Below are 19,977 nucleotides of genomic sequence, written 5' to 3'. Positions count from 1 at the left end.
TATTGCTCTGATCTCAGCACTTCACAAGGTGGAGAACAGACGTGTTCCCTCTGAAAAATGAATCTGCGAGGGTGGCCCGTCGGCGAGCAAACTGCCTGTCAGCTCAAATGTCAAATTAATTTGTCCTCTGATCAGGTGGGAAACAATTGAAATGTCAGTGTAATACAACAGAGAGTGATTGAAACATAGTGCAGGGAAAGGGAGGGGTGGGGTCCTTTTGACAAAATCTTCAGGGTGTCAGAGGAGGTATTTTCCTTGACAATTCATGGCGAATAAAACATGGAAGGAATTCCTTTGGGAAAAAGGATACTTTAAGGTAAATATGATGGACTTTCTTCTCCTCAGTGTTAAAATTGTCATCTTGACCTGTCTCCACTTAGATTTATCTGTCTCTGAAGTTTACCTCATTCAGTTGCGACATGTTGAAAATACGTCTGAGCTTATGAATTGCATTGATTCTCAATTTACATGAATGATGTTTTCTTGCTACAACACTGGAACCAAACATACACGTCAAATATGTTTTTTTTCTCGAGTTATATCACAGTGAAAGATCAAGCTTTGAATTGTGCAGCACCATGCATATTTATTACTTATTTAATATTTATTAGTCTGTTGTCGCCCTCAGTAGTGGTCAATCTTTCTATGCAACACTGTCAATTTCTAGTTATTATGACACTGCTGTAATGTGTTTTTGATTTGTTGTAAATTATTCTCGGGTTTTGCCACCTTACTCGCACATAAACCTCAAAGTAGAAGCAGATGTTTGAAAGGTGGAGGAGCAAAAACTGGAGCGGCAGAGAAGATCCGTCCTGTCTGATTTGTGGCTGCTTTGGCTGCGTTTTTTAAAAGCAACAGTGGGACATTTTGGGAAATACGCTTTTTTTTTGTTTGTTTTCTTGCTGAGTAGTAGATGAGAAGATAAAAATCACTCTGATGCCTGTGTGTTGAATATGAAGCTACAGATAGCAGCCAGCTAACTTAGCTTAGCATAAAGGCTGGAAATGGGGAATCAGCCAGTTTGGCTCCATCAAAATCTGCCTACCAGCAAAGCTCACTTATAAAAATGTATCTTACGTGTTTAAACCAGACAGTCACAAACAAGATGTTTCCCCTTGCTTCCAGGCTTTAGGCTTAGCTAAAATAGCTACAGATCACAACTTCATATTTTTTGCACAGGCGTGAGAGCAGCATCAATCTTCACGTCTGACTCTCGGCAAGAGAGCGAAAAAGTGCATATTCCAAAATGTCAAACTACTCTGTTATGTTTGAGGCTGCTTGGACTCCAGAATTTGGATCCGCAAAAAAGTTTGAAACTGCCTTTCCGTATAATTAAGAGAGTTCTATTTCTCAATCATTTCAAATCCATCATCCTGTCTGTGTAACTGCTCCAGGCATGACAGACTGCGCTCTATGCACTCAATACTCTCAGCTTATTTCCCTGAATGTCAACTAAATTGGATGAATGAGGGAAATAGGATGCCGGAAGAGGAAAGAACTTGGCACAAAAGTCATTCATAAACTGATGATGACTTGTGTTGACTAGGTGCCAGTGGAAGCGCTGTGCAGTCATGTTCATAAAGTTTGTAGATGGGCGCCCAGGCCGACGGCCCTCTCCCTATCTCACAATGTAAAGTTTACATCAGTTCTTGTGCAAAATAATTTTTGAATATGTAATTACTGTGGTGTAAATATGCATCTACATTGTATAAATTATACAGAAAGGTGTGATCATTTGATTTACAGAATGTGATTTGGGCCTTGTTGGATGTACATTGTGTGGTATGAATATGATGCACTGAGCAGTGAAAGAGGGGGAGAGGACAATATGGCAGTCGGGCATCAATCAGTGGACTCTAATGTCTTTGTGCTACAGATCTGATCATGTCTTTTGTTATTTAAAAAAAAATCCCAATAACAACGTCATATAGCAATAGTGAGCCAGTGTTTCAGTGTTACATTATGCATACTGTCCATGTTTTCCATCTGAACTGCATATTGCGAAAGCATAGTATGTTTTTCACACTGTCACATAGTGATAACATGTCACCTGGAAACTGAATTGTCCTCGCCATAACCTCATGAACGCATCTTTCCCTCTCACTGCGTGTTTAGAAATAGCTATATAAAATCATATTCTGAATAAAAACGCCACTGCAGTCTTGTCTGATGTTGTGAACACTGATGAAAACGTGTAGCCTACAACGTACAAAGTTGACTTCTTAGCTGTTTTGTTTTATCCGTACCGTGACATCAGTGCTGGACCTGAAGCTCTGCGTTATTTTCTATTAAAAAGTCAGTGAGTCACCAACAGCAGCGAGCTCCAACACTGTGCGAGTGACATGTGGACACTAACTTGATTTGGTAAAAGAGAGGCTGGCCTTTGGTCAGCTGTTGCGCCCGCACTGCAAAAAGTATCCAGATTAGCAAGTCATTTAGGCTCAACTGAAGTCTTAAATTGCTTTTTTAGCCTAATAAAGAGCTGAAGCGGTCGACTTGGATGAGAGCAGGCCGTTATTTAATCCAGTGTTTCCTACTTTAGAGATCTGGGGATTTTGCAGAACTTGTGAGTTGGACATTTTTTGCAGTGCTGGCTCTCTCCAGACCCTCCCAGCACTTTCTCCACACTTGCTCTGTGCCGGATCACCGTCTGGGAAATCGCTGCCCGGTATAAAACCCGCAGCCAGGAGGAATTAACTTTAAGGTCGACGGAGCGGCTGCGCGCTGTTGGTGGATCTGAGTGTGACTGATTGCGTGACGGTGATGCGCGTAATCCAGAAGAGATAAAGTTTTACCACGCGCAGACATCAGCAGCTGTTTTTCCAAAAGAAAAAGTTTGGCACAAACTGCAGAAGTTCAGCTGGTCTTGAAGGCAGCGGGCCATGGCAGAGGGAGACTTCTACACCATGGGGAGCCGGCAGAGGTTTCCCAGGGACCCGTTTGTGGAGTCGCCGTTCAGAGAGCAGTCTCCGTTCAGGGATCAGCTCGCATCGCGGTTTATGGACGATGACTTTGGGATGCCGCCTTTCCCCGACGATCTGGCGATGGACTGGCCGGGCTGGGCTCGGCCGGGTCGGCTCAGCACGCGCCTCAGTCCCTCGCCCTTCAGCAGCAGTTTACGCACAGGTTTCCCCTCGCGTCAGTCCACGGCGGGCCCCGCGCTGTACACCAGCAGGTACGGCGAGCCCTCCTCCCGGAGCTCGCCCACCACCACCGGCGGGGAGCCCTGGAAAGTGTGCGTGAACGTCCACAGCTTCAAACCAGAGGAATTAAACGTCAGGACGAGAGACGGATTTGTAGAGGTGTCAGGTGAGTGGAGATGCTGCGGACACAGGACTCTGTGTCTTTAAGGGAAGAACAACTAATTTACCTTTGGTAAATGTGGTGGTTTATGATCAATGACTGGAGGTCGAAGTGAACCCAGCCGATTTTCCACGGTGGCAACCATCAGAAGCGTAATGTGAGAAAAAGCTCTGCTAATTTGTAGAGCACAACAATTAATAGGTAAAATACGCCATTAGAATGAGAATGAATCAAAATTTAAGACGCATTGCACAAAAAACACATTAAGTAGAATAGAAACTAAATAAACTGTGAAGTAGTATCACCTGCATGATGGTGAAAACCTCTCATTTGCAGGGCAGCAGCTGACATAGAGGTCATGTCCTCAGTATTGCTTATGGGAATTTGAGAGCTATCATTCTGTTATGTATAAGACTGAATATCTATAAATTGACTTTTTAGACAGAAAAAAGAAAAAAATTTGTTTTAGCAGAAATGCGTCTCTGGCTGAGTGGAAAAGGGCTTGAAACAGCCTTTAGGCCAAAATTTAGGGAGATAAAAGTTCAAAGAAAATATAATTGAACAGTTTCATCCTAACAAAATAATGAAATATTTGGAACATTTTCTAAGGTTTTTTGGTGGACGTGTCAGATTTTTTTGGAGCAGATTGGGGTTTCACTGACGATTTGGACTCTTGACCTTACAAAACTTCTCACTAGGCGGCTGCTTAATCAGCGAAACAAAATCCAGCTTTACCTGCATACTTATGAAACAAAATGACTCCACCTCACTCTCATCTGGCAAAGAAATATTAGCTCTTTCACACAACACAATGAAGGTCGAGGTGGTGCAACACGGCCTCGGTAATAATGAGTCTTGATATGGAAGCGCTCGACAGATTTTGGGGACTGGGACCTGCATGTTGGCAGGCAGATCCTCAAGCTTAGACACCTGTTTCAGATTCCTGGAGAATCACTCCCTCAGTCGCCCATGAGCTCGATTTAGATTTAAAGCACAGCAAGGCCCGTGACAACAGTCTCTGTTTACAATAAGACAAGCCGCTGGCTGCCATTAAACTCCGGAGAGAATGTTCTGGAAATAGGATCACACTTTTTCCCAGCAGTCCCCGCACAGGTTTTGTCTCTGCTGGTGTCACATTTTAGCTCAGTCGCTGATAATGGGAGGAAATTGTCGAAACTGCTTCTTCATGTCAGTGCTTCAAAAGACAGATGAATTCCAGGGATACCCGGGGCAGAAGGGGGCACAGAGGACAGTAGGCCCCCCAGCTCAGAGTTTTTTATAAACACATTGTTGGTATGCCAGTTGGGTCATTCAATCAGCGCCATGTTGGGCCCGCCTGCTGCAGCGAGTTGACCCCGTTCTAAAAGTGTGACAGGGAGGTGATACAAGCGTGTTTGAGGCGTTCAGTACATGGACGAACAAATGTTTAACATCCTCCAGATAAACTGAGTGTCCTCATCGTCACTGACCAAACCAGCCGCTGTGTGCACCTGAACGGTGTCATGAACAGGTTTCTTCCTGGTAAAATTCACTTAAAGCATATCGAAATGTTACTGAATCGCACTTAAAGTTAGTTGTTTAAAATCTTACGGAAGGATTTTAACACAATTTTGATCTCAGCGACAGAATACATCCACTTACTGAAATGAAGGAGTCAGAATCAATGCTGTTACATCGCAGCACTTTTATTAAATCATTAGTAATTCATATTTCTAATAGAGCAAGCTGCAGTTTATGTATTTCATTTATTTGTTTATTTAACAGAGATGGTACAGATCATAATTGTTACTTATGAAGAAGTAATGCAACATGTTTATAGGGCATCTGGCTAAATCTAATTTTCAGCCCCTGTTCCAGTAAAGGTGACACTGACTTACTATCACCAGACACAAAGTAACTTCAGCATATGTAAACATACGGTATAATCATGTTTCTCGCCACCCTGCAAATTTAAGACGAATATTCACCGTTTAGCTCTGGAGGATTACCAACCCTCACCTGTGGCCTACACCGACACCATCCAGCTTGGTTGTCTCTGCCCGTTCAACTTACTCAGTTAAAGTTTAATTCCAACATGGTCATTAAACACTGTTTGTACAGTCACATGACCAGCAAACAGAAAATAAAGGGATCATGCTGAGGCCCTGTGAGTGCAGGACCTAAGGACGGATGGAATAAATGTGAAACCACAGCCTTAAGATTTCATTATATAGGGAGATATGTTAGGTAGGCAGTTAAAATTAGACATTTTATTTATTTTTAATTCAATGTCACATGTTACACAATGAGAGGCAGCATATCTGCAGGGGTAAGAGTGTTATCTGCTGGCTGTTTACTTTGGGTGTCAAACAGAACAGCGGAACTAACACAAAACACACTGCAGGTTGAATAAGATTCAAAACAGGAACGGTTGCAGCACAGTCAGACACACAGGTGGGCTAACGTTTCATTTTGTGAGATACCAGCAGATCAGTTTGCAGAAATGGCGGCCCCACTGTCATATGCTCTGCGATTCCTTTTTCCTATCGATCAGTTTTATTTAAAAACCTATGTAGTTAGCGATTTGTGATTTTTTTTAACTGAACTGAACAGCAAAGTGATTTCCACCTGTCGTCATGGCCTTTGCTGAGCAGAAAAACATCTTAGTACATAACGATAAGATCTCCTCCCAGAACATAGAGTGTGACATATGGCGTCTGGAATTTAACATCTGTGTCACGAGAGACTTAAAAACAAGGAGGGGCAGGGCCTTGTTGGATGAGTCTCTGACCAAACCTCCATTATTCATGAAATATCTCAGGGCGACAGTCAGAGGACCAATTTCAAGTCTTGTGTCATAACAAGGTTTAAATAATAATCTCATGACTTCACCGGTGATCTTAGCTGAGTTCTCTCTGGAGTTTTATTCCAACCTCGTTCTCTGGTGGAGTCCAGCACTTTCGGCAGGCAGAGACGTCACTGCGGGGGTGTAGGGTTCCACATAGTGGAGCCTGGGGTGCAGACGGGTGGTTGAGGGGTGGGGCAGGCCACGCTGCTGGTGGCGGCAGGGATATTTAGCAGCCCCGGAGCAGCTGTTAGCAAACCCGAGAGATAGAACAGCCATAAACAGAATTTTGGGGGGGGGGGGGGGTTCCAGGCTTAGCTGTTCTCCCCAACCTCGACATGTCTCTGTGTCTTATGCCAAGAGAATCATTCTTGGAAGAAAGTAAAGAATTTGAAAAGGGTGTTTCATCATTGGTCCAGTGCAACCCACCCAGAGGTCCCAAAGCAAAAACAGTGCTGGGACGGAGCAACGGAAAACTGTGTGAGCCAAATGAAATGTGTTTTCACGTCACTGTCGTCAACACCTTTTTGATTTATATCCACACTGAAGCTCACAGAGGTTGACAGAGCCATGTCCCATTGACCCGGTGATAAGGATTGCACACAGTTGAGGTTAATAAGTTCTTTCAGACTTATTTGCTGATGTGTGTTTTTTGCCCAAACAGGAAAACACGAAGAGAAGCAGGAGGAAGGAGGCATAGTGACAAAGAATTTCACAAAGAAGATCCAGTGAGTATCATTTCCAGTAGCTCCGTACCATAATGACTGCTGCACGCTCTCTCTACACCCACACTTTCTGTTTTCCCTTCCTGTTTCTGTACATTGTGGACACAAAGGTAGTTTTTTTTAGCACCACAAATGTTGGAGAGTTGTTTGTCTGCCCTTTGATCTAGTATGACTCTGAAGTGCGAAGTGTAGCTGTGGACTAAAATAAATGTTTTTAAAGGTTTGATTTTTTGATTTTTACAGTGACAGTGTAAAATTAGTACTGATGATTTTTGTACATTTGAAAACTTTATATTCTACAATTTGTACTCTTTGAGTCTTTATTTATATGTATATATTGTCTACTCTGTCACTTTTATGCCCTATTTTTCTTTGCCTCCTTCCTGAATGACTACTATACTTGCTTTTTTTGTAAATAACAATTTATGTAACAATTGTTGTGCACTGAACGCTGTTCAGATTACACTGTCCCGTGCAGTAACAGATGGCCGTTTAGGTTAAAACATGGACAGAAAACCCAAGTTGTACTAAATGCTTATTGTTGATCAGCAGAAGCTAACCTGGAAGGAGGGCAGGACTTTGACTTTTTATGCCAAGCTAAAACACAGGAGACAACAAGTCCAGCAAAAACACCATAAACAGTTTGCAACAGCTGCTCCAGAGCCATGTCTGCTCTGAGTGGACAAACAACTCTCCAATCAAAATGTGTCAACTCCAAACACTGACGCTGACAAAACCAACTCTTAGAAACACTCATACTGAAGCAGGCGCTACATGGAGAAGTGTATGGAGCAGGGCCGCGCAGATATCTTACATATTGCAGACTTATGATATGGTGACTCATCCAAACCAAACGGCCCATAGACGTTTCCACAACCTGCTCGGCTCTCTATTTCCCCTCGTTTAATTGGGCAGCGGTTGTGATGTGATGTGCACCAGCGCTAATCGCTGGTGCACATCGCAGGCGCGTCATTCCAGTTCTGCTCATTTCCTGTTGGCTAATTAGTAAGCAGTCGTGCTAGCCCCGCACCGTTCATGTCACAATCATTTTAATTGGAAAGCCGCCAGATCAGGCCTGTGCTCGTCAGCTAAGCAAAACCTAAAACATGACACACTGCATATATGGAGGAAGTGTGGAAAGGGGGGGGTCATATATAAATAACTGACCTCGATACCCAAATGCTCAGAGCACTGAGAAGTCACATCACTTGTTTGTATGGCTGGTATGCTTCTGTTTGTTATGGTAATAACTGCTGTAAACCTTCAGTAAACAAAGTGCTTCACACTTATCAATTACCAGCAACGTGTAAAGACATGACCAAAGCAACAAAATCTAAAAACCTCCATACATCACACCAGATTGCAGTTTTTGGTAGTTCTCTAACAAATTTAGTGGATGCAATGCAGCACATGTTGAATTATAAGGGCTTCTGACTCGTTTCAGCAATGCTGCCATTACTACCGTCTGTGCCGCTATGTAGAACGGCGGTGGACGGATTATTCAGAACCTTTATGTATGTAAGTGTAGCAATACCACAATGTAAAAACACTCCAGTGCAAGAATTGTTTAAGTAAATTTTCAAGCAGCAGCAAGGTTGCTGAAGTGAAGCTATGAGAGTATCATCAGTAAAATGAACTTCCTTCCTCACTATGCAAAATACTCCTTTCAGAGTAATTTATTGTTATAATACTGTACGATTGGATTATTATCATAGATGCAGTTTCATGTAAGTAGCATTTTGTTTTGTTTTTTTAGCTGATTTAAGTGGAAGTTTAACTTCTTTATATACATTTTTATGCTCCTAAAAAGCACCAGTGCCAACTGTTAATTACAGAAATCATTGATAGAGTACACTGGTGATGTACAGTAAACAAGTACAACAGGGTCCGAGGGTGGATTTTTTCTCTTGAACTCTGAAACAAGTGAGAAATGTGTCAGTTATTAACCAAATATGTTCGGAGGGCAAAGGTAGCTTGAAAACCACAGGTCATGTAGCCCGGCAGCAACACATTAACTCCCACCTGTGTGTATGTGAAAGTCTCCAGTGTGAGTGGTTTGTTGTTCAGGAATCCTTTGTTCTGCCTTTGTTTCTACTCTTGATACCACTCGACTGACTCGTGTGCATTGTGTCTGGGTGTGTGGGAAGGAGCATATGGGTTATATGTTTACACACACACACACACACACACACACACACACACACACACACACACACACCATGAACACATACTCACCTTGTCCGGTCTCACTGCCTCGTGTCTCTCTGTCTCGGTATCTCTGCGGGGGAAAAGCATATTGGACAGGTTTTTGGCAGCTGTACAAAATCAATGTGTGAGATAAAACATGCGCTTGCCAGAGGTAAATAAACTCCCCAAGCTGGATAGATAAGGTTTCCCACATAATGGGCTGGCTGAGTGATTTGACTTTGTCGGAAGGGGCAACCTTGCTTTGCAGCAATTGGCTGCTTGAAGAAAGGTGGCGTGGCCTATGCTGACACATGTAGGTGTCTGTGTGTGTGTGTGTGTGTGTGTGTGTGTAGCTTAAGGGGAATCAATAAAAAAATACGTTTAGCGTTAATACTGGCATACACAAACTTCTAGTACAAGATTTACATTCCTTTTCCTTAATATATAGATGGAGTATATACTGCTCTGACCTATAGATTAAATTATTATTAACCATGTAAGTTTAGAGTACATTTATTTACATGGGATCCACCACTTTGTTCCAGACTGAAATGTCTCAACAATTAATGAATGGATTGTCATGAAAAAAAAGCACATATATTCATGGTCCTCAGAGGGTGAGTGCTCATTATTTTGGTGATCCCCGACATTATATGTAGCGCCACCATGAGGCTTAACTCTTGGATGGATTGTCATTAAGTTTTGGTAAGGACATTCATGGTCCCCACAGGATGAACGTAATAACACCTGTGATCCCATGATTTTTCATCTAGCACTAACATGAGGTTAAATTTTGTGGTTCACCATGAAATGCTGTATATAGCAGGTCAAGGTTTTCACGACTTACAGTGAAATATCTGAACATCGATTGGTACAATTTTTTTTTTCACACATTCGGGGTTCCCAGAGGAAGAATCCCACTGACATTTGTGATCTCCTGACTTTTCCTCTTGCACCACCACGCTGTTCACATTTGTGCTGTTAATGAAATGTCTCAACAACTTTTGGATAAGAAGACATGAAATTTGGTACACACATTCATGTTCCCCACAGGAATAACTTTGTAATAACTTTTCTGATCTCTAATGTTTCCTCTATGGCACCACCATCAGTTCACAATCAAAAATTTCCAAAACTTTAATTCACAACCTGCAAAATGAAGGATACTCTTATCAGCCTGTTTAGTGCTAATAAATAAACTACGATGGTGGACGTGGTAAACATTACACCTGCAATGCTGTATGAGCTGCAGGTGGAGAACAACAGCAGGAGTTCACTTGCTAAACATCAGCTTGCATGGCTGTAGTTTCTTAGTCTCGTGTCAATATTTGGATTGAAAATATAGCACATTGCACAGTAGATTGCATTTTTTTCATATTACATTTGCAAATGTTTTCCTGAAATAGAATGAGGTGACTGAATTTGTCACTGTAAAAGTAAATTGACCCAAAAGTAGCAGAGCAACTGCTAGACCCTGAGATCTCTTTCAGACAGCGAATGATGTTAAAAGTTGATGACAAAACTTGAACTGCTATAAATATTAGGTGGTCAGATGTTGTCGTCCATATGCATTCGGTATTCTGTGCGAGTTCTACAGGTTATGAGGGTTTTCAAACCTCTGGGCCTCCCATCTTTCATACTATCCTTTTCCCCCACATCCTCCAAGCTGCTGCCTCCACTTACCCCCACCCAGAAGCACACTTACCTCTCACTGCCCCTGCCCTTGAAAGGATGTGAAGACATTTTCAGGGACATACTTCCTGCAACCTGTCTCTGGATTTATTGTATTGGTCCTGTTCTATTTAAATTGGATTTACTATAATCATACTATTTGAGTCTTGTATTTCTACTATTGTCACAACTTTCTCTTTTTTTTTTTTTGTAATTGCCTTTTCCCACCGACAGCTCCTATTGCATCCCTAGCCATTAGAGGTGGGAGGATCTATAGTTTTTTTCTGATTTTTTTTTCCTTGTGTTCATTTGTTTTTGGTTGCTGTTGTTTTTTTTGTTTTTGGGGCTTGCTGGGTCCTCATTTGTCTGGAGGTTGTGGTTGGAGTGGACCTGAAGCTTAATGAGACACTGCATGTAATATTTGGCTGCACAAATATAGACCTGACTCTTCCTCCCTGTCTGTCTGCCTCTGTGAAGTGAAGTTTTCAGTCCCTTCTGACTTGTATTTCTCAGTGGAGTGGGAAGCCAGTGGAGGGTCCTCTCTAATTAAACGGAGGGTAAATCCACAGTCTCCTCGTCTGAACAGGGCAGCCTGATGTTTATATTAACTCCCAAAGACACTTGGCTGCTCTCACTGAAAACTTACAATACCCATATTTGGCCAGACTGTCTGACAAAGACCAGAGTGTGCCTGGGTCTCTGCGTGTCTGTGTCTACAGCAGGTTTTGGAGGACTTTCATTCCAAAGGGATGTGTCTTACTTTGCAAGTAAACTTGAAATTAAATCTCTTTCGAAAGTATATGCACAATTTAATGGAAGTGAACCCTTTCATGCTGCAGCTCTGGCTGACTTTCCATCAACACTTTGCATCTTCCTGCAGGTTTTGGAAGCCAATTATCCCACTCTGTCAAAGAGGAGGGGGAAAAAATGCCTGACGCACAATTAGCTGTTGCCTATATGACAGATGTGAGCAGCAGGTTAGGAAAGTATACACTGATAAAAAATTACAGCTGTTAAATTTCTGCAGTCGCTGTCATTAATTGGAATCAGATTTCGTTTTTTTCCAAACCCTACACCTCGACCCACCGTATGTTTTCTCCCCCTCCTTTTGGAGCAGAGCTGCAGGATTTTTAATGACAACATTAGATGGCTTTCAGTTCATCTCCTGGGTGTGAAAAAGTTGTTGTGAGCCTAGAATGAGTGCTAGCCAAGGAGGGCAGGGTGACCGTTTTTAATAACAGTCAAAATCCAGGGCCAAGTATTTTTTTTCCCGTAGACATACAACGCTAAAATGATCTGACTGCAGGCTGTTTATGGGCATCGACAAAGTTTCAGTAAAAAATCCCAGCATTTAACAATATTTTACAGCAGCTGTTCTGGAAGAAAATGTCACAGAGTTTTGCATGACCTTGAAGCAGGAACTGAACTGTTTCTCTAGGCTGTTTCTCCTCACAGCTCTCCTTATTTTGTTCCTCCCACTCACACTTTTAAAGATGCTGAACGCACACAGCAGCTTACAGATTTTCCACCAAGTAAACTTCTACTAATCTTAGCATCTAAACACATCTCATCTTTCGTCTCCTCTGTTTCATCAGGATCCCGATAGATGTGGACCCTCTGACCGTTTTCGCCTCCTTGTCCCCTGAGGGCGTCCTCATCATCGAAGCACGGCAGACGCCTCCATATTACCTGTTCAGCAATGATGGCTCCCAGGGTGGCGACACACTGGAGGTGGAGGCCTCCAAGCCCCAAGAGGCCCCTATGGTCTAAACACCACCTTTCCACTAGCATAACAAGTCATCCTGCACAACTGATTACAAGTTTGACATGAAATGTGTGGCCTTCAGCTTCATGTTGTTAGACACCTGGAATTAAAGAGTGTAAAATATGTGAGGAAAGTAGGTCTTGTTTGACATTCTTCTTAAAGCTGCACAGAGTTAAGTTCTGAAAAATATCGGCTGTATGATAAAAGGATTTTTAACCTGTTTCCCTTGTTGCAACTTTATGATTGCCATAAATCACACATCGTCTTAATCAATTTGTACAATTTAAACCAAACGTAACAATACATATATACACATATATATTTAGGTTGAACTTATATAATAGAAAGTTCATATATGTGTGTATAGATAGATAGATAGCATTACTTTCTATCATATGTTCAAACTAAATAACACTTTTCTTATATCGTGTGTTTAGAGTGAGGACGTATGTGATCATACATATGTAAATAAGAAATATAGTCACAGCTTGAGAAACAAGTTAAAAATCTTTTTCACGGTGCAGAAGAAGGACATTTTTTTTAATCCGCATTGCTACAAGAGTCTGAAAAATTTAGAAACATCTCCAGCAGTCAAGTGTTTTGAAGATCGTTTATTGTTTATTTTGAGAAAACTCTACAGCTCAATGACTGTAATGGCAATAATGAAAAACTGATTTTTGAGTACAGAAGATCACAAATGTTGAAACAGCTACAGCTTACTGTCTTGTGCAGCTTTAATATAATCTACTGGTGCATATTAAGTTTATGCAAGAGCTGCTGGGCCACCTATACATTAGAAGTCAAGTTAATATGACACTGTATATGAACTTCTCAAGATCAAATTTATATATTTGTATTTATATTAACATGCAATTAATTTAGGGGAACAGTATTTGCATCAACATACTGTATGTGATTTATGTGGTTTAAAAGACATCACAAATGTGCCTTTATTTCTCGAGTGCCTTGACTTCCTTCAGTTTAATGGTTGTTTATCTTTTGAGTTAATGAATGTCACTGAACTGACAAGAAACAAAAGTAAGTTACCTTTTGTGGCTTCATTAGAGGGTGAATTGTGAGCGTGAATACTGTATTCTACCAAAGTGTATTGTAAATATACTTTACTATGTGCCAATCCATTCTAAATATTAATAAGTGTTCCAGGTTTTGCAATATGGTTTGCATTTTTTTTCTATTTGAGTATTCAGAAAAACGGCTGCATGACTGTTGGAGCGGACAGACTGACTTGTATGCCAAAGACGTTTGTTTCCTGCCTTCTTTTCTGTTGATGTCTTTGTATTGGCTGACGCAATAAAAATGTCCAGCCAATCTCCCAGTGTGTTTTAACATCTGTGTCTTTTATTGAGAACCATGCCACTCACAGGCCTGGTTCCAGGGATCCAGGGAGCCTGTGGTGTTATTGTTGGACAACAGAAGGAATTGGGCAGCAGATTAGCAGAGGGCTTAGTGCTGGGTGAGATTGGCACTGCTTTGTGCTGCAGAATGGGCCAAATGCACGGAGGCAGTACTGCCAGAGCTTTTGTATGCAAAAATTGGGCAGTTCTATTGCATGTTGTGTGATGCAAAATAATGTAATATTCTCTGTGTATTGGAATCAAGAGGGATGATCAGTTTGAATGTAAAAAGTTTCCTAGCTGGAGCTATACTGTGGAAACAACAAAAGGCCAACAGTTTTGGCTGTGCAAAGGTGTCTCTTTGTGTGTGTGCCAGCTCACATAAACTGTTGTATGTATTGCTATTAGATGACATTGCATGGACATATTGTGTGTTGCCATGGCAACAGCATAATTGGAACCATGCCACTTTCTCCTTGGGCAAGTTACTCATGTAGAAGTGACTAATGCACAGCTGTGTAAACGTATAGTATTTGATTAACGTCAAAACCTCTTAGCTGAAACAGCATGATAATTAATCTCTTTTTTATTTTTTGCACTCATGTATTTTCAGGGGTAACTGTGAATATGATGCTCATGAATGTGATCACGTATTATTATTAAACAGTTACCAAACTCTCATGTAGCTCGCCCACAATTCATTTTAAGATTGAGAGGAAGTAAAATCATGTAGAAATAACGAGTAACACCAGCACAGTATTTAACATTTTCACATGCTATTGCTTTATTGGAGCTCCAAGGACAGCATGGTTAAATGGCTATTACATCTATTGACTAAAATGCATCTGTAGAACTGGTGCAAGGCAAGCTATGCAGGCGATATGAGTATTTTGTCACTATGTGGTGTGTGCAACATTTTGGCACTGTGTTTCTAATCAATGTGTTCCTGCTTTATGTCGGGATCCTCCTGCTCCTGGCTCGGGACCTGGTTTGGTGGACTCTTGCCCAGCTCCGGATCCTCGGGCTGGGTGATCTCCTCAGCAGCCTCCCCTGAGCCTGCCATTACCTGGATCTCTCCATCCACAGCTGGTTCTTTGTGTTCCGGCTGTTTGGACATGTCTGTGTGGGGGCTTTCTTGGCTTTCCAGGGTGTCTTGGTGCTTAAAGGAATCTTGAGGACTGTCTGTGCCTTTGCCATCTGCAGGCACTGAGGGGTGGGACTCTCCAGCTGGCTTTACATGGGTCTCCTCCTCCAGTTCCCTCCTCTCTTCATGCTGCTGAAACCCAGCTGTGGTGCTGCCAGGGTGGGCCTGATCACTATGGACCTCTAGTGGAGACTCTGCCCCTTCATCCTCTGCAGACGGAAAATCTGGGGTCTCTGGTGCTCTCTGGCTATCTGGTTCTGTATCAGGGGCTTCCTCTGTCTCCTGTTTTTCTCCTGTTGCCTCCAACTCCACCTGCATTTGTGCATAAATGTTTGAAAATTTTAGTAGCGAAATGGAATGGTTGGACATGAATTGATGCCCCACCTCAATACTGAATTTGTATGCCAGTCCTTTTGTAAGTGGAAACTCAAGAAGGATATTGAGTTGGACGCAATCAGCAGATATTGTTCTGAAAGTACTGAAACTCATATTAAAGGAATGGTTTGACAGTTTGAAAAATATGCATTTTTGCTGAGAGATGAAAAGATCGATACCACTCCCATATCAGTCTGGTAAATATAAGGCTACACTCATCAGCTGGTAATATTAGCTTAGCATAAAGACTGGAATCAAATGGAAACAGCTAGTCTGGCTATCTCCAATGGTACCCAAATTCACCTCTAAACATCACAAATTAACATGCTATAACAAATAAAGTAGACATAATATGTTAATTTGGAGTTTTTCAATTTCTGTTGTTTTTGAGGCTGGCTTTTTTCCCCTGTTTCCAGTCTTAATGCTAAGCTAAGCTAAGTGGCTGCTGGCTATGGACTTGACCAGACACATATGTAAGCAGTATCGATCCTCTCACCTGATTCGCTGCAAGAAAGCAAATAAGCATATCCACCAAAATGTAAAACTAAATGTCCAAGATCACCTTTATGGGAATAATGATGGCAGCAGGAACAGAGGTTTCAGGAACTGGAGCTTCCACAGTCAGGATGCCATCCACAGAAAGAGTGGATACGATTTGGGTAGCATCAATCTCAGCCGGCAGTCTGAAAACGACAGGACGGTGTTAACAATGTCTCTACATGCAAAGTGCGAATGTTTTCTAATACCGAAACTGATGTACAAAAATCTAATTTTTCAGCTCAGTGAGCATTTTAGAGATTGGATACTGTCAAAAACAGGCCTTCAGTGCTGCATTCTTGCCTGCTGGGTGGTGTTTAGAATGGTTTAAACTGAGGACATTTCATCATTTGCAGGCTAATATCAGCGTTTACTTTGCATACCTGTATTTCCTTGTAAAACATCTGGCAATAAATCCATGCTCGTCTGGCCTCTCCTCGTGCTTCCCTGAGGATGGATTACCGTTTATGGGGAAGAATGTGAGGACACACAGAGGAATCAAGCAACGCAGAGGAATCAAGCAACACAGAGGAACCACTCAACACAGAAATTAATTTCTGCCACATAGCTGTGATTTCCCCGAGCACATTATTTAAGCAGCTTTCTAATTTAGCTACATTCAGTTTCCTTTCCATCTTCGTTTGGTTTTAAGAGGCTTATTCTGTGAACTGTCAGAGAAGTCTATTTAGATAACTCTGTTACTCTTTGAGATAATAATATTAGATAGATAAGATTATTAATACTTCATTAGCAGTAGAAACTATCTTGTGTGAAAAAGTAATTAGCAGTGTATAATAAAGTGAACTTTCAGAGCTGTTTAATTAACAGATCTGTAAGCCAATGTTCTATACCTCCGACCTCCAGGAATCCGTCTATGACGCTGAGAGAAATCTCTGAGGGGGAGAAGTGAGCCACGTCCAGGCTGACCCTCCACTTGTACTGCTCCTTACTAATCTTCTGGCTGGGATGATGCATCGACCCAGAGATGTAGGGCACGAACAGCGGAGCGGGTATGTACCCAGGCCAGGAGCAGGCTGCCAAACTCCTCTGGAGCCCATCCACATCCGTCCACCGAGGGTCCCATGGCTCCAAGAAAGGCGGCAGGCCAACATCCTGATTAAAAAGCCGGCTGGACTGCCACCATTTTCTCAGGGGGTACCAGGGGACGCCCCTGCCGTACTCGCCGCATGACAGCTCTGTTTTGGCCTGCTCGCTCATGTTTCGAGGAATGACACAGGGGGAAACCTGTGGAGAAGAAGGAAATTGTAGCCCCTTTACACTCAGCGAGTAACTTCTGGACTTTGGGATTGACTCACTGAAATTTTAGCAATTAAAAGATTCGCCAAAGCTGAGGCTGGTGAGATGCAGAGATCTCTGAGGGGCTTTATATAGTACTCCTGTCTGTTTTAGCACTTAATAAGCACTCATGCCGATCCCATGAGAAGGGTGTGTGGGCATGGGGTGATGGGTGTGGAGAGCAGGCCGTTACCTCTTGTTGGCCTGAAGAAGGCCGCAGACTAATTAGCTGTATTTATAACTTTTAAGGGTGCAATGGCAAATAGCGAGCAGTTGGCTGAGGCTGGTTTGTGTTTGAACTGTTGCATTTGTTGCCTGAAGACCATTCCTCTCACATCCCAGTGAACTCTATTCTGTCAGTGGTGACTGGATGCCTCAGTCTTGTCATGAGCCAGTGATAGTGTCTCATCCTCCTGTGTTTCACTCCTTATAGGACACACAGTGGCAGAGTGGTTTGTCTGGGGCATGAAATACCTCTACTAGAGCCTGAGAAGGACACAAAATGCTATTTTTTGTGTTATCTGAAACACTTCAGTGGCATGTGTGTGTATAAAGTGCACAAAGCTCACTTCCACTCCATTTTTCTTTCGCTCTGCAGTTTCAACAGGATTATTATTGTTCCCTCTTTTATCAAGTGTGACAGACTTGTCAGCGTTTCATTTTTTGAGCCGTGTGCCCTGAGATCTCGGCGTACTGTCCACTGGAGCACAAAACAGATTGAACAGATGTTTCTGACACTTTGTGTGATGCCTCACCCACAGATTCTGTCTGTAGGGCATGCAGTGAGAGGTTAAATTGGGATTCTCTGCTGCTGCTTGAGTTGCCTGAAAAATTGGTTCCTCTGTTTCAACCATCAATACAGGCTTCCATCCTGTTCACATTGGGGGCACATATGCCCACAGTGCACCAAAATGTTCATGCTATCCTTCAAAACTAGTATGGAAGGCGAAGGAGGCTGTAAAATCAAGGAAAGTTTGCATATTTTTTTATGTGATTATTGTATAACATTGTGTTTTTTATTATTTTATTTCAAACTATTTCACATATACCTATTTCACCCATTTCCACACTTCTATGAGGCTATATAGGGCTTTGCCGATATTAAATATGGCCAGGTGTTTTAAAAAGAAACAGAATTTTATTCCATCGTATTCAAAACCTGCTGCAGAAAGATGAGCTCACTAAAATGCTCTATAACTTCAAAAGAAAAATGGTGAGAAAAGGCAAATGACCTGCTGATCTACCAAACTGTATTTTAAATTAGATTTTTACCCTTAATTATCTTATTTTCTCTAATCTCATCTTTTCTCTGTGCTTAGCGGCGTAAACTGACTTAACAGAAAACAACACTTAATGCCAGCAGCCAATTTCACCGATTAGTTCTTCTTCTCTGGTTGTTAATTAGTGGTAGGGGGTTGAGTCAATCCAGCTCAACAGAGTAAACTTATTGTGTCTGACGATCCTGTTTTCCTTGCTATCCTTTTTTTTCTTTGTCTGTGTAGTAAAACAGATTATTAGTCACAAGGTGATTAGAGTGTAATTTATACAATTAGTATTGCGGGGTGGGGGTTTTCAAGGTTGATCTCAGAAATACATGGGCTGAAATGGTACTGACGAGATGGAGCATGAAAAGGTAGATTAATGGTCTGAGGGAAAATTATTATTGATTCTGCAACATTATCTTGATTTATTTATTTGCATTGATTGTGTGCAGTCTCACATTAAGCAGTGATTTTGACAAAACCAGCTATCACAAAAGCTTTGGCTCACTTCATCTAACACCAATAAAGTCACAATATTTTTAGTGTGATTGATGGCTTCATAACATCAATAATCTCAGTGGTGAGTGATATAAATCTCGCAAGTTAATGTAGTCATGCAGGGGCATTCACTGTTCACGTGACTCAGTGTGAAGAGACAACAATTAAATAACAATAGGCCTTTTTCATGGCAGACTTTTTGAAATGCCACAACAGTAAAGATGTAGATAATAAAATTAAGGCTAGGTTTAAAGGTCCAGTGTGACCTCTTCCACAGAGTCCACCATGTTGCACCACCATGTTTCTACAGTAGCCCAGAACGGACAAACCAAACATGATCTTGAGAGAGTGCCTTTGGCTTTTTTAATGGCCGCTGCAGGAGAGGACAATTAAGGGGAGGTGTATTCAGTTGGTTGGAATCTACAACCTCACTGGTAGATGGCACTAAATCCTACACATTGGACCTTTAACTGGGAATGTGCATGCTGGTTTACTGTCACACAGTCACAGGCTTACTGTGACAGTTGAAGAGAACAGAGCCACCGTTAGCAACACCAGTGCTTTCCCTGCTATGGCCTTATTTTGACTTGTCATGGAGGAAAACAGAGGCGTAATTAATAACATTAATCGCAGCTGCATTCCATTTAGATTTGCTATCTCATCTGTGAGGCTTTACTGGCACACATAATAGAACAGAGCCATCATAAATGCTATTAATTGCACTTGTGTTTTTACTGTAGTGATAAGTCAAACCGTGAAAAAGGCCTGTATATTAAAAAAAAATCTGTTCTTAGAGGAATTCTGGCATAGCTTACTGTGATGCAGTTATTCATTTTAGCTGTACATTCAATTTGTTTTTGTAATGATAATTACCCATTTTCAATGCAAAAGCCGCAAACATAATACGAGTGGTACAAGATGGGGCTGGTTGCCCTGTACTAGTAAAATGTAGTATCTATGGTGAAAATTTAGGGCTTGAATCTCAGATTTTTGTGTTTTACTATAAAGTGCATCAAATACACTTTGACTGTTTAG

General features: G+C 41.8%; 1 protein-coding gene across 1 annotated transcript; it reads left to right on the top strand.

Moving 5' to 3' along the window:
* The first annotated feature begins 2,715 nt into the window (after positions 1-2,715).
* Positions 2,716-13,810, top strand: hspb8 (heat shock protein b8). Its single transcript, XM_041937595.1, has 3 exons — positions 2,716-3,309; positions 6,792-6,855; positions 12,306-13,810. Exons 1-3 carry the CDS (start codon positions 2,883-2,885, stop codon positions 12,478-12,480), a joined length of 666 nt encoding a protein of 221 aa, XP_041793529.1. The 5' UTR covers positions 2,716-2,882; the 3' UTR covers positions 12,481-13,810.
* Positions 13,811-19,977: the final 6,167 nt, after the last annotated feature.

This window comes from Chelmon rostratus, chromosome 5 (genome assembly GCF_017976325.1).
Source record: "Chelmon rostratus isolate fCheRos1 chromosome 5, fCheRos1.pri, whole genome shotgun sequence".
In the NCBI taxonomy this organism is placed as follows: Eukaryota; Metazoa; Chordata; class Actinopteri; order Chaetodontiformes; family Chaetodontidae; genus Chelmon; species Chelmon rostratus.
This window is presented reverse-complemented; position numbering and strand designations above follow the sequence as displayed.